This window comes from Pterocles gutturalis, unplaced genomic scaffold, assembly GCF_000699245.1.
Source record: "Pterocles gutturalis isolate BGI_N339 unplaced genomic scaffold, ASM69924v1 scaffold20303, whole genome shotgun sequence".
Taxonomy (NCBI): domain Eukaryota; kingdom Metazoa; phylum Chordata; class Aves; order Pterocliformes; family Pteroclidae; genus Pterocles; species Pterocles gutturalis.
In genome coordinates this window covers 1,636-14,021 of record NW_010120946.1, presented here as the reverse complement: position 1 = coordinate 14,021, position 12,386 = coordinate 1,636, and the positions used below count along the sequence as shown (strand labels likewise).

The following is a 12,386-nucleotide window of genomic DNA, read 5'->3' as shown; positions in this document are numbered from 1 at the left end:
GCTTTTGGGGTGTTTTCCCCTTTCTACACTGGCTGCGTGTGCTGCGGTGCAACATTTCACGACATTTTCTCACTCAGACGATGAGCTTGAATCTCACAGGAGACCCATCAATCCACTGGCTGCAAATTTTGCCACTGAAGCCAAGGGGGATTTTGCCATTGGCCATCAGAGAGGAGCAAGACGGAGCCCAGGAAAGTTTCCAGCTGGGGATATTCTCCATATGGAGCAAAGGCAGGATCCGCTCCTCTGTCCTGCAATTAGACACGGCTTCTTCCTCGAGCGCCTCCCCTCCATTGGGGTGCTCTTCCATGCGATTTGGGGCTCGCCAGGGCTGGGCACCCCTGGATTAATGTGCCAAGATTCAAACAAACAGGACATCGCTCTCCAGTTGAACTGGAACTGGAAGAAAGCATCTACACATTGAGAACGGTGCCTTTGTTCTCACTTGCAGGAGCAGCAAACAAAACATCACTGCTTCGGTTTGCTGTGTCCCCAGAGTCCTTTCATTACTGCTTTTTAAGGAGGTGAAAATGTTGCTACTCCTCTTTTCAAGCAAAGCTTGCAAAGCTCCAGAGAGTTTCAGGAGCGAAGAAGGAGGAAGGATGAAAGACAGGAAAAATCTCTAGACCTGCTCTCTCTAAATTAATTACAAGCAATGATTTTGCATGCGCAGGTGTGAAAAAAAGGGACCCACAAACATTGTCACAGGCCCTTTCCCATCATCAAACACTAAGCCCGACAGTCCATTTTGTTCGTCAAAGACACCGGCCACCCATCCAACTGGAATGACCAATTAAAAAACAACTGAGAGTGATACTTGGAATAATTAATACAGCCCAGCGCTCATTTAGCAATTAGGAGCTGCCACAAAATTCTGCAGCAGACAGAATCAACCCTAATTGTGTAATTTCCCCAGCTGACGCCTCCGAGTACACAGCCAGATTTAACTGGAGATTATAGGGGCTCTTTGAAGGTGCAGGGGCTACGCAGCAGGGGCTCCAAACAAACAGATACAGAGGGGTAGGGAGCACTGGGGCAGAAGAGCAGTGTGTGAAAAGGGAGTTTTGTTTTTGTTTCAGGGCCAGGAAAAACAGCTGTAGAGAACAGAGGTATTGGAAAGCCTCTTTTTTGCAAAGGCAGATCATGGTTTGTGACAAGGCTGCAACAAATTGAGCCGATGATTTGAAACTGCTGAAGTTCCTCTTTCTTCTTTTCTGCTGCCAGTCCCCAAGGGATGCCCTGCTTCTGTGCTGCCCTTCGGAGAGGATTCTTAAGGGAGGGTGAGCAGAGCAGGGCACTCCATGTGGAGGGCCTGTCTCTGTGCTCTTCAAGGGTTTTTGCACCAAATATTCATTTCTCTTAGGACAGATTTCCTTTCGTTCTCGTGCTTTGGTATTTCCACCTCCCATCATTCAACAGTTTTGGGTCAAAACCCCCAAATTAACAAGATTGGTTTCAAACTCATGATGCTCTTGGAGTCAGCTCTCCAAGCTCTTCTCTATAAATATGAGGATAAGAAACTCACTTGAACAACACAAGTAAGACAGACAAACAACTATCATTGCAAGAGGCCAGGAGACAAGGTTTTATTTAGTGACGTGTAATATGGCAAAATGCAAGGAGCCAGTCCTGGATGGATTACCTCCCCTTACATATGAAAAAGTTGGCTCTTTTTCTTTTACATTAAATCCTGTTTTTTGCCTTCACTCTTCTAACTGCTGACCATGGCTATGTCTGATGGCCAAGCACGGGCTCATACACTTCATTAGTGGGGTACCTTTTTGCCACAAGAGATGGAGGACACAGGTCTTTGGGTTGTCCACAGGACATGGCACTGGCTGCACCCACGTGTCCCCCTGCCTGGGATGGTACTGCAGTCCCTGTCCCTAGGGGGATGTCCCAGCAGCGGCAGTGCCAGGGTTAACAACACAGCTCCCCAGACTCATGAGAAGACCTCTGAAGATTAACCAGAGGGTCTGACGTCAAACAAAGCAATATAAAGCACACCCACGTCATGACACGCCATGGGGTTTCATCGCGCTGGCACGTTAAGCTAATCAACCTTTTTAAACCAGAAGAGAATCCAACTTTTTATAACGAGACCTTTAAGTAAAGCCAGTGGTTACCTTCAGGTCTAAAAAAAGAGACAGCCTTGAAGTCAAGAAGACCCAGAATACAGACTATAAATACATGTGGTGAAATGTGTGTTCTCCTTTTCACTGAAGAAAAATGTGTCTTTCTGTACCATAAACCAGATGATGTTTTGTGACACCTGTTGCTAAGAGATGGAGTTTACTACAAACCACATAGAAAAAGGCACAGAACTGTTAATTGCGCTCATCAAAAGCTGCTCTGCAGCAGGAACAAATCCTGACCAAACCTGACACTCCCTATGCCTCCACCAGGCTCCAGCAGGCATCAGGAGCCCTGAGCACCTCTGCTAAGGTGCTTGTCCCCTCGCAGGATCTGGCCCTTAATTAGAAGCTCTCAGAAAACCACTAACTGCTGCCGAGGGGTTGCCTGGTACTGTAACTCACCATTACTGTCCACACACTGCACAACACAGTGGTATGAATTTATTACAGTGGGAGACCTGTTTTAAAGAGTCCTGCATATCCAACGCTATGGGCAGGAGAAATTTTCCAGTCATGTTGAACTTCTGCCAACATACATAGCTGATTGGGAGTTCAAATGTAAGACATTTATTTATAAAAAACACATACACACAGGCAGCCCGCTTTGCAGAAATATAAAGAGCATAATAAAACACAACACTAACGCCTCTGAAGCATGTAATGATCCTGATTAATGCTATTGCACTTAAAGAAACAAGCACTGGAATTGAATGAGATTCAGTAAAAGCACTGAGAGGCTCCGTCCTGAGGCTCCCTTCCCCCATGTGCAAAAGAAAAAAGCCAGTAAAGCCAAAGGGGTTGCTCCTGCTTATGGCATCAGTAAATTTGGCCCTTGGCTAGTGTAAATTTTGCGCTCTGCCTCCAGCTAAGATGCTGGTAAGGACCAGAATCAAACCAGCTAAAATTAAAGCAGGCCAGCGTTTGCAATGGTGTAAAACTGGTGTAACGTGTATAGTAAAAAAACCAACCAACCAACCAACCAACCAATCAAAAAAACATGATAAGTGTGTTTCTCTGGTTTTACACGCAAGGAGAATTTATAACTCTAGCTCATCAAGTCAGATGCACAGAATCAAGTCTCAAAAAAATAAATCACTCTGCTGCAGCTGTAAGACATTAGAGCAGCAATACCACTCTGACAGCTCTTTCTAAATTTCTAGATAAACATCATCAAGGTACCAAGTCCAGAGAGTTTGGCCTCCCCATCCTAAGGTCACTGATTTCAGGACAGAAGAAGACCTGCTGTCAGAACATCCAGATGAGCTGCTCCGTGTGGGAGCCACATCTCTTTAAAATAAAAGGCCTCTGTATCCCAGAAAAACAAAATTACCTGTATCTTCGGACTCATCGTCATCATCTTCATCGTCGCCCGATGAAGGGGAATCTAGGAGGAGAAGGAGAAAGAAGTGAAGCAGAAAGAGGATAGCACATGGGGACACCATGTTGGACAAGGCTGCTGGGGCCATGACGGGCTCCAGCAAGGGAGGACATGAAAGTGATGGGTCACCATTCCCTGCAGCCCCACCAGCCCATCCCTCCTATGCTGCTGGGCCACAGACAACCAGCCAGGTGCTTTCTGAACTGGGAGAAAGGTGTCATGAGTTTGCCAGTGCTCTGCCACCAGAAACCGGGGTCTAATGCCAAATACTTCTCCCTGTGTGAAGTGCTCTTCTCCTCATAAATACAAAAAAAAGTTTCTTTTTGCCAAACAGGCTCTCCCCAGCTTTTTTTTCCCTCTAGCATTCCCTCTGAAGACTTTTTATTTCACCAAGTCTCAAAATGACAGGTCAGCATTTCTAATTCACTTTCCCTGCATTTTTTTCTTTCAACTCAATACACCCCTACCACGTCTCGCCTTGTTCTCAGCACAGATCCAAAACACAGCCTCTTACTAGCTGCTATGAAGAAAATTAACTCTGTCCCAGCCAAAACCAGGACAACTCCTTGATAAATCACTCAGACCAAAGCTTTTAAAACTTCCCCTTGCAATCAAACCTCCCTCTCGATGGACATGCTCTGTGAACCAGTTCCCTTCAGTTATATTCATCCTGAAGAGGCACCTCGAGGCTGTAACTGAATCCAGGTTAACAGGTGGGAATTTTCCATCTCTATCTCTCCAAAACATCCTGAACTGTTTCTCTTAATGTGGTCTAACATCTCACCTTCTCCAGGCTGCCCACAATGAAGTCTCAGTCCCTCTTCCCCCACAAAAGGACTACTGTAAATGTAAATCCCACTATAAAATAGCAGCTTAGTGTTTGATTTAGTTTACACATTTTAGTACAATTCAGTGTCTGGAAGATTTAGCATGACTGACTTCTCCAGGAATTTCATTTTTAAAGAAAGGCAGAACACTAACAATCCAGCAGCCTTTTTGTGTGAGACAGTGGTAAAAGAACTTGGCCCTCTACACACTAGAACATAGGAAACTTTATGAGTGTTCAACATGTGGCCAAAAATGTAAAGCACTAATTTAGACCAAGGCAGGCAGAACGTCCTTCATTCCAAGACATACTTGAGTTTTCTGTTCTTCTGTCAGCAGTTCAATTGAGGTAAAAATGAAAAAAAAAAGACAAAAAATGGGGGAAAAAGAAGAGATAGGGAAAAGGTAACAACAAATTTACTTCTCTGCAGAATCTGGAAGGACTTTCCAGAGATAGTCACCACCTATAGCAGCAAGTAACACAGGGATCATCTCCCTGCTTTAGACTGCAGTAGTGCATCATGCTTTGCACCTTTTCTTTGGCAAAGTCTCAAGGAAGACTTCAAGCATGTATCTAACTGCAAATCCACAGTTGAGGTCCTGCTGGCAACAGAACTAGGGAAATGCCACAGGGCTTGCTGAAAGTGAAGTGGATGTTTAGGTGTTTTGGCTGAACCAGCAGGTTTATTCAAGTCCCAGTGAAGGCAGAAATGGAGCCAAATGCCCACCAGCGTCGGCAGAAAAACCAGTGCATTCTCAGCCCTGCGCTCTCAGATTTGGTTACCCATATGCTAACATGTGATTATAGATTACTTCTGGTTTCCAATGAACCACTTGTGACCAGAGAAGCAGAATCAATTTTTAAACCAATTCAAAAACACTTCCACAAGAATGAGGGAAGAGTCTTTGACTTTCCCGGTATTTCAGATGAGAGATGCAGCTTAGGTTGTAAGACCAAATATCCCATGTTCAGAGCTACTGTCCTATTCAGGTTACTAAAACATCACTTTTTTCAGAAGGTGACTTAAAAATTCCCAAGCTATTTGTTAATCATTTACTAAGATAGTAATGCTTTTCAGAAGTTGATGAGTACTGCCATCAGCAAGAACTGCTAGATGCTGTTCTCAAAAGGGCTTTAATTATGAATGGAAAGGGGCTTGATTTTTTTAGTTGCCTGTTTTGAAGAGCTTAGTCTTGAGTATTTCGAAAGTTCTTTTCACTGGTACCAGCCTGCACTCCGTGCTCGTCACAGAGGTGCTGCTCGGCCACTAAATCCAAATGCTGTTCTGTGCATGAAATGGCTGCAGAAACGGAGCCTCTGCCAAAGGGCTGGAGATCAGTTTGGGCATGCAGCCTCTATTTGTGATCCTCTTCAAGTGCTCAGGTTTTAAGAGGATAGTATGTTTATTTTTGCAAACTAGCAAAACACTCAAGCCTATGTCTGTCATGGGAGGCATTTTAAAGAGATCAAACCCTGCTATTAATCAACCTGGTCTTCAACCCTGAAATACCAGCTCCAGCATCTCCTTTCTCTGCCTTCAGCATCAAGCATCTCACTGTGCACACCAAGAGTCACTGCAGAAGAGCCAATTTGCTGCAGACTCAAACCTCATGTCTGCATGTAGGAAAATCCTGATATGCTCCTAGAATCTGGAAGCAACTCTCAAAATGGGACTCCAGTGTGTATCAGTTATTCTGAATACACCTATCCCAGTTTTGCTCACTTAAGAATACAGATCAGAGCAATTCCAGTCTGTTAGCACAGATTTAAATCAGTTTAACACAGAGAACAACTCCAGCCCCAAACATTAGATACTCACAAACACCCAACCAGATACTCGAGCTAATCGCTGGCGTTACCTTTAAGAAGTGGGAACACAAACCACAAATCTCTGATAACAATCTCATCTCCGCAGTGCCATGCTGAGCAATCAATACTAATTATGAAGAAATATCTGAGCATACGAGAGGCGCCACTATTGCCACATAAAGCAGGGCTTCAAAGTTTAAAACAAGTGCTGCTGACAGCTAAAACAGAGACTCCCACATTGCCAGCACTTTGGTGGTAATGACAGTGGGCTAATAGAATCAAAGACTCATAATGCCGTTGGAAAGCAGGTTCAGGTTACTCGCTTGTTCTTAAGCTGTTATTAGCTATTATTAGCGAAGAGGAAAAACACAGGGGCTTAAACTTTTTAAAAGCAGAGGATTATCAGCCCTTCTACTATTAAAAACAATTTCTCACTTTACAAACTTTTGGGGCTGGCAGCTGTTTCATTCGAGCGTGTAACCAGCTGCCCTCTTCTGCCTCCTTGCTGCCCCTTGAACTCAAAAGCATTTTAATGTCACTTAAAAAAAAAAGAAAGAGTAACATTTCTAACAACCTGCAGTTCCTTGGATAGTTCCAATAATCGTACCTAGTTAAAGAAAGCCTTTCAAGGGCCAAATACTTCTTTAACCATTTAATTGATATGACCTTGAAGCATTCACAGCAATCTCCAGTAACGTTCAATGAAAAGCAGATGTTGGTGAAGGCCTGCTGAAACAAGCTTTTATTCTCACGATGGTTTGATTCTCTCACTTACACCAAATCCTATTTCTGGCACGAGAAAGCCCTTTATGAAGTGGATGTGACTTACAATCACAAACATCTCTGTGTTTGGTTTTCAGACAGAGCCCCTTACTTTTTGAGGGAACTCAACTTGTGGAGGCAAGGACCTACTGTTTGGGGATGCTCGAAAAAACTCCAACAGCGCAAATGAAAGTTTTGAAAACCTTGGATCCACAAGGGCTTAATTCTTCTGAAAATTCAGGCTTTTAATCTGTGTGATCAGGAGGCTTTCTATCTGCTCACAGTGATGAGTATCCATCTACCAATGTGGCAGCCTGAACTCATGGAGATGGCCTTAGCACTAGCTGTTAGCTACCTGGGAAGAACAGATTTTTCTTGCACCCTCTGTTCAGTGATCCAGGCTCGGACAGCTTGTAGCTGTTCTGTCCTACTGTCCTAACGATGGAAAATATGGCCAAGCAAATGACAGCAGGTGCTTTGCTAGCACAGCAGTTGTTTGCAATATATGAATCCCAGTAAGTACCTGTGATGAAGCACATATTTGAGACATACACCTTCCAAAAAAACCTAGTAATTTGTGATAACTGAGATAGAGGGAAGAGACTTATCAGCTACAATAGGCAAATAGTTTTTAGGAACCTCCAGCTTTTACATGTAATTTTGCCACTGATTTGTCACATAAAGTGGAAAAAGTCACTTAACCTCCCTGAGCCACAGTTCACTCACTCACAAAAGACTTCAAAGGCAAATGTAGCATCGCATCTATTTGAGTGTTAAGGGGGATTTGGGGTTTAATCTAACTAGCACCGTTTCTAAGTCTCTCCCAGTATTAACATCAAGCTTTAACATTTGGTATGGACACGCAAGCATTCTTTGATTGGTTTGTTTTGTCAGTCTCATCACTGCCAGGAGCTACCAAGGAGGTAGAGACTGAGCAAGTACGGAAGAACACCACAAAGCACCAGCTGTGCTGAATATGTGAAGGGGCAATAATAATAATAATAATAATAAAGATAATAAAAAACAGAGAAAGCTGTATTCTGCACATACCTATAACTCTGACTGTAAAGTTTCCCAGGACCTCATTGGAATGCCTTGGCTTGCAACTGTACAGCCCCGAGTCATCACAGGACACATTGATTATCTTCAACAGTTTTTGTCCAATATGAGTTCTGTTGGTAGGTGAAACCCCGATACCATCTTTAAACCAGAAAACAGACACAGAAGAGCCTTGGGTGTTACAGGAAAGTTCAATGGTATCTCCACTTCCAAACACCAGCTCTTCCAGAAAGGCGGTCTCGCTCCTCAAGTATTCTGCAAAGGGAGAAAGAAATGGAAACGAGTAAATAAGAGCAGCTGTCAGAGACCGAAAGAGCAGTTAAAAGAGAAACGTATCTTATATTTGCCCTACTGATGCTGCCATATGCCTGGAGCTCCTCCTTGCCAGAGGTAAGGCTTGCCTACCCCAGGCAGGTAGTAGTGCAGAAAGACAGCTGTATGCACTGCAGTCTGGTCTTTGGCTGATCTACAAGGATGGTTCCAACCCTCCAGCGACCAAAACACAGCCACCCCATCAGATGCACCACAACGTACACCCCTCCCTGCAACACCCAATGTTGTGTGTGGGTGTGATCTCGCAGAAATAATTATGTGTGCTGCAAAGTTCACAGTTCAATCTCTGGATCTCGATTTCTTTATTCCTGCCAATCTGTTCACAACCCTTCCAAGACCCAGAAAGGAGGGGATACAAGGAGCAGAAATGGGGATAAATCAATTTCTCAGGTGACTCTGGGTGGTCCAAAGGCAGCCTCTGTGGGCTGAAGGAAACAAGGGGGAAGGCTGGACAGAAGACGCAGGCTGGAATAGCTAACATAAACGAACCCATCGCTAGCTCGCTGGAGTTACTCTGTGCAAAGAAGAAGTGCAGAACCAAAGATCAAACATGAAAGCTGAAATCTTTATTTCTTCAGCCTATCTGCCAGCTGTGGCAGTTCATTTCACTAGTGAGGACAGTGAACCCTGCCACGGGCTGGAGAATTTTGTTTTACTATAGGATAATGACACAAGGAAAGGTTCAAGCTCAGAAATCTCTCCATGGAGGAACATGGGGCATGTGGAAAGTGTGGTTCTTGCATCTGATGGTTCTCAGGCTCGTTTTAGTAACATAAACTCACTCCTGACATTGAATGTTTTATTCCTCCTTTATACCAGTTTAATAGAGAAGAATTAGGCCTCCACAGGTGCCCTCAACCCATCTACGTCAACAGCAAGACTGCCGTTTTCCCCACCCTGTCCACACTAACCAACATTTTCACTTGGCATTGCCCTATCTCTATCTTCTGGCTTACAGCAGCTCTGAGACTCTATGCTCCACCAGGCATAACAGTCTTTTTGGTTTTGTATAATATGTATCACACGGGATCCTATTCCACAACAAAGACACTGTGGTGCTATGATTACATAATTAGCAAGTAAAAAGTAATTCAAAGCAGATTGATCTGAACTTAATTCTATGATCCAAACCCAGGTGGCCTAAGTTGATCTCCAATAGTAATCAGATATGGATAGACATCCTAATTTTGCAGCTTAAGCATATTCATAGATTACAATTTGACTGTGAAACCAATGCAATTACAGCAGCTCTGAATACCTGAGGATGTGGCATTGGCTTCGAGCTGCTCTTTTGCCATTAAGTGAAAGAGTTGGAGCGGGTTGTAAGAAAAAAACATATTGCTTTTCTCTTCTTGTCACCCAAGTTTTAGCTGTGCAGAAATTTAAAATTTAAAAATATAAAAATGTTTCAGTCAATATCCTTGCAGGGTAGAAACAAAGAACCCCAGGGGCCCAAAAATGTGGTATTTTAATGGGAGGTATCGTCTCACAGGAGGCAAAGCCCACGCTCATTGGGGTTATGAAGAACCTTTCCTCCGGTACCCTGGCAGCAATTGCAATTCAAATTCAGGTTTTGGCCAGAATTTTGTGGTATTCATACAGTCAAAGGTACAAGGTGTGGTATTTTTTTTTTCTTTTACTGAAAAGATTTTCCCTGAAAGCATATACTTTTAGTAAAAAGAAAAAGACGACAGAGCTCCAGCATCTCTTTCCTATCAGATCAGCACCTGTTGCAACATTGAATGTTCACCCATGGTCTCCTCCCAGCTGGGATATATCCTTGGGGAAAATACAGTTGAGAAATATTCTGGTTTAACTGTTCCTTTCACGTTTTTTTCTTCCTTCTTCTAGACTATAAGGTTTTTTTCAATGGTACCAACTCTGGCTTTAAATTAAAAAGCCCTGTATACAGCTTCGCATTTGCAGGACTGGGTACTGACCTTTGTTTGTTGACTCTGATGGAAGCTCTTGCTAATTTAATCTACTGGAAAAAAAAAAAACCCAAACCCTGCACAGCTGCACAATCCCTCCACACAAAACACACAGTTTTACCCAAGCTGTTTGCCAAATGATCAAGACTTGTATATTTTGGCTTTTGTATCATAAACTTACCAAATAGGAACAAGTCCAGACTAAGCACAAGCCAAACTGTTTAGCTGTTTAAAAGGAAATCAGAAATCACTCTTTTTTGAAAGCCATAATGAACCTGGGTTAATGACAAAGCTACAAACTACTTTTATAAAACACAATCAGGGAATGCTGAAATGGAGAGGAAATTCACTTTAGACTCAGATCACAACAACTGGGGTCTGAAGCATCTTCTGTGGAAAAAAGCATCAACACTTGCTTCTGACAACTTTATTTTGGCATCTCTGCCCTCAATCTCCCCAGCTGGTCTCCAGCAGACATCATGATGCCTGTCAAATGTGAAATTCAGTCCTAGCGACTTCATTCCTACTGACTGGGAGTAAAATCTGGAAAGATGGAGTAGCGAATTAAAAGGAGAATGTTACTAATGGTTTTAATCTCACTTCTTTAAACAATTTTTCAAATTTCAGTTTATATGCTTATGGCTTAAAAAATAAACAGGATCCAAATTGGAGACCTCCACAAAGTACTTAAATGTGCACTGAAGTGCTTAAGCACTTTGCCTAACTGTGACCCTGGAGAACAAAGTTTTACTATTATGATTCCTTATATAGCTTTCAAATATGATGATAAATCTGAAAGTGGAGACAGTCTCATCTCTGTGCTGAGAACAGCTGGAGTTTAAAGCGTGGAACCAGAGCTCACACCTCCCACAGGGTATCCAGAGCCCAGAACCTCCTTGGCACCTTCCAGCTGCAAGTGCCTTGTGTTTTCAACACCTTCCCCACAAAAAGGACAGTTCCTCCCCTAGCAAGACATGAAGGAGACATAAAGTTGCCCTTCCTCAGGCCAAGCATCCAGACATCAGATTCACTTGCAGAAGTCTACATCTCCAACCACGTTTCATGAAAAAAGTGGCAAGATCTGCGTGTGCAGCTCGCAGTTGGAAGGGGTTTAAGGCAGACGGGTTGAGCCCTTCTGGGGACCTGGGTGAGGGTTTGGCCACCTTCTTCATCCTGCATCTTTCATTGATAAATCATAAGGAAGCAGTACAGGGGAGCAGGCACCAAGCTCTCCCAGCATGCTTGCTTCTTCCATCTGCTCACACACCTTTGACTGAGGCAGTCAGAAAACTTCCCATTGCAAAGGGGAGGCAGGTTTTCACATTCACTGGGGCTACAAACACACATCTCCCAGATCTCAGTCGTGTGGCCTAAGAAAACCATCCTTGCTGCTGGCAAACAGCCACCCCCACGCGTCCTTTAAAACTTTCCTAAAGCGTTGCTATTGCAAGTCAGGTTGCAAAGGTCCCCCTTGGCTCTCCCAAAGGAAACTCCCATTTGGGATCTAACTGACATTAACAGTATCTTTTCCAAATCCACAGCAGACATAGGTATGAATTACTGGGGAGTTAACTTGTGTAGGGGTTATGGGAGCCCACTCCGTCACTTGCCAGCAGAGCAGGGACTAAGGCCTTTGCAGCTCTAATGGGTTCTTAAGAGAGGAGGAGGCAATCTAGGTAGTGGGCTCCCAAGATAAGACTAAAATTCAACCATTTATTAGTTTGGCCAAAGCAGTAATGAGTCGAGAATCACCAAGAGATGCTTCTGATGGAGATCAGCACTTTCAGCATCATCACTGCTGCTCCTAGCAAACATGTTCCAGAGAAAGAGGCAATTTTTAAGCTGTTCAGAGGAGCAAAAAGGCAGCAACTACTGGGAAGCACCTTTCACAATGAGGAGCAGCTGGCCCAGCAATGCTAAAATGCTTTTGTATGTATTCACTTATAAGGATAAGATCTCCGTAGCTCCTTGGCTCATCCCAGCAATAACTCACTTTCTGTGTGGTTTGCAGCTCCAAGTGCTTAAGTGTGTCAGTATTTCCATCAGATGTTTGCTCCTCTTAGACATCAATACTTGTTACTCGCGGAGCCTGGAAATGTTTTACTTTGGTTTTAATGCAGGCAGCTCTCAAGAACTGCAGAAGGATATGCAGT

General features: G+C 43.6%; 1 protein-coding gene across 1 annotated transcript in view; it reads right to left on the bottom strand.

The window, feature by feature from the left end:
* The window catches only part of FGFR3 (fibroblast growth factor receptor 3), a gene marked incomplete at its 5' end in the record, with an annotated part of 32,588 nt that extends 24,364 nt beyond the window's left edge, over window positions 1–8,224 (bottom strand). The window contains 2 exons of the mRNA XM_010077084.1: window positions 3,466–3,519; window positions 7,961–8,224. Of these exons, the coding sequence (XP_010075386.1) occupies window positions 3,466–3,519; window positions 7,961–8,224 (318 nt within the window). The remainder of the gene's footprint in view (window positions 1–3,465; window positions 3,520–7,960) is intronic.
* Window positions 8,225–12,386: the final 4,162 nt, after the last annotated feature.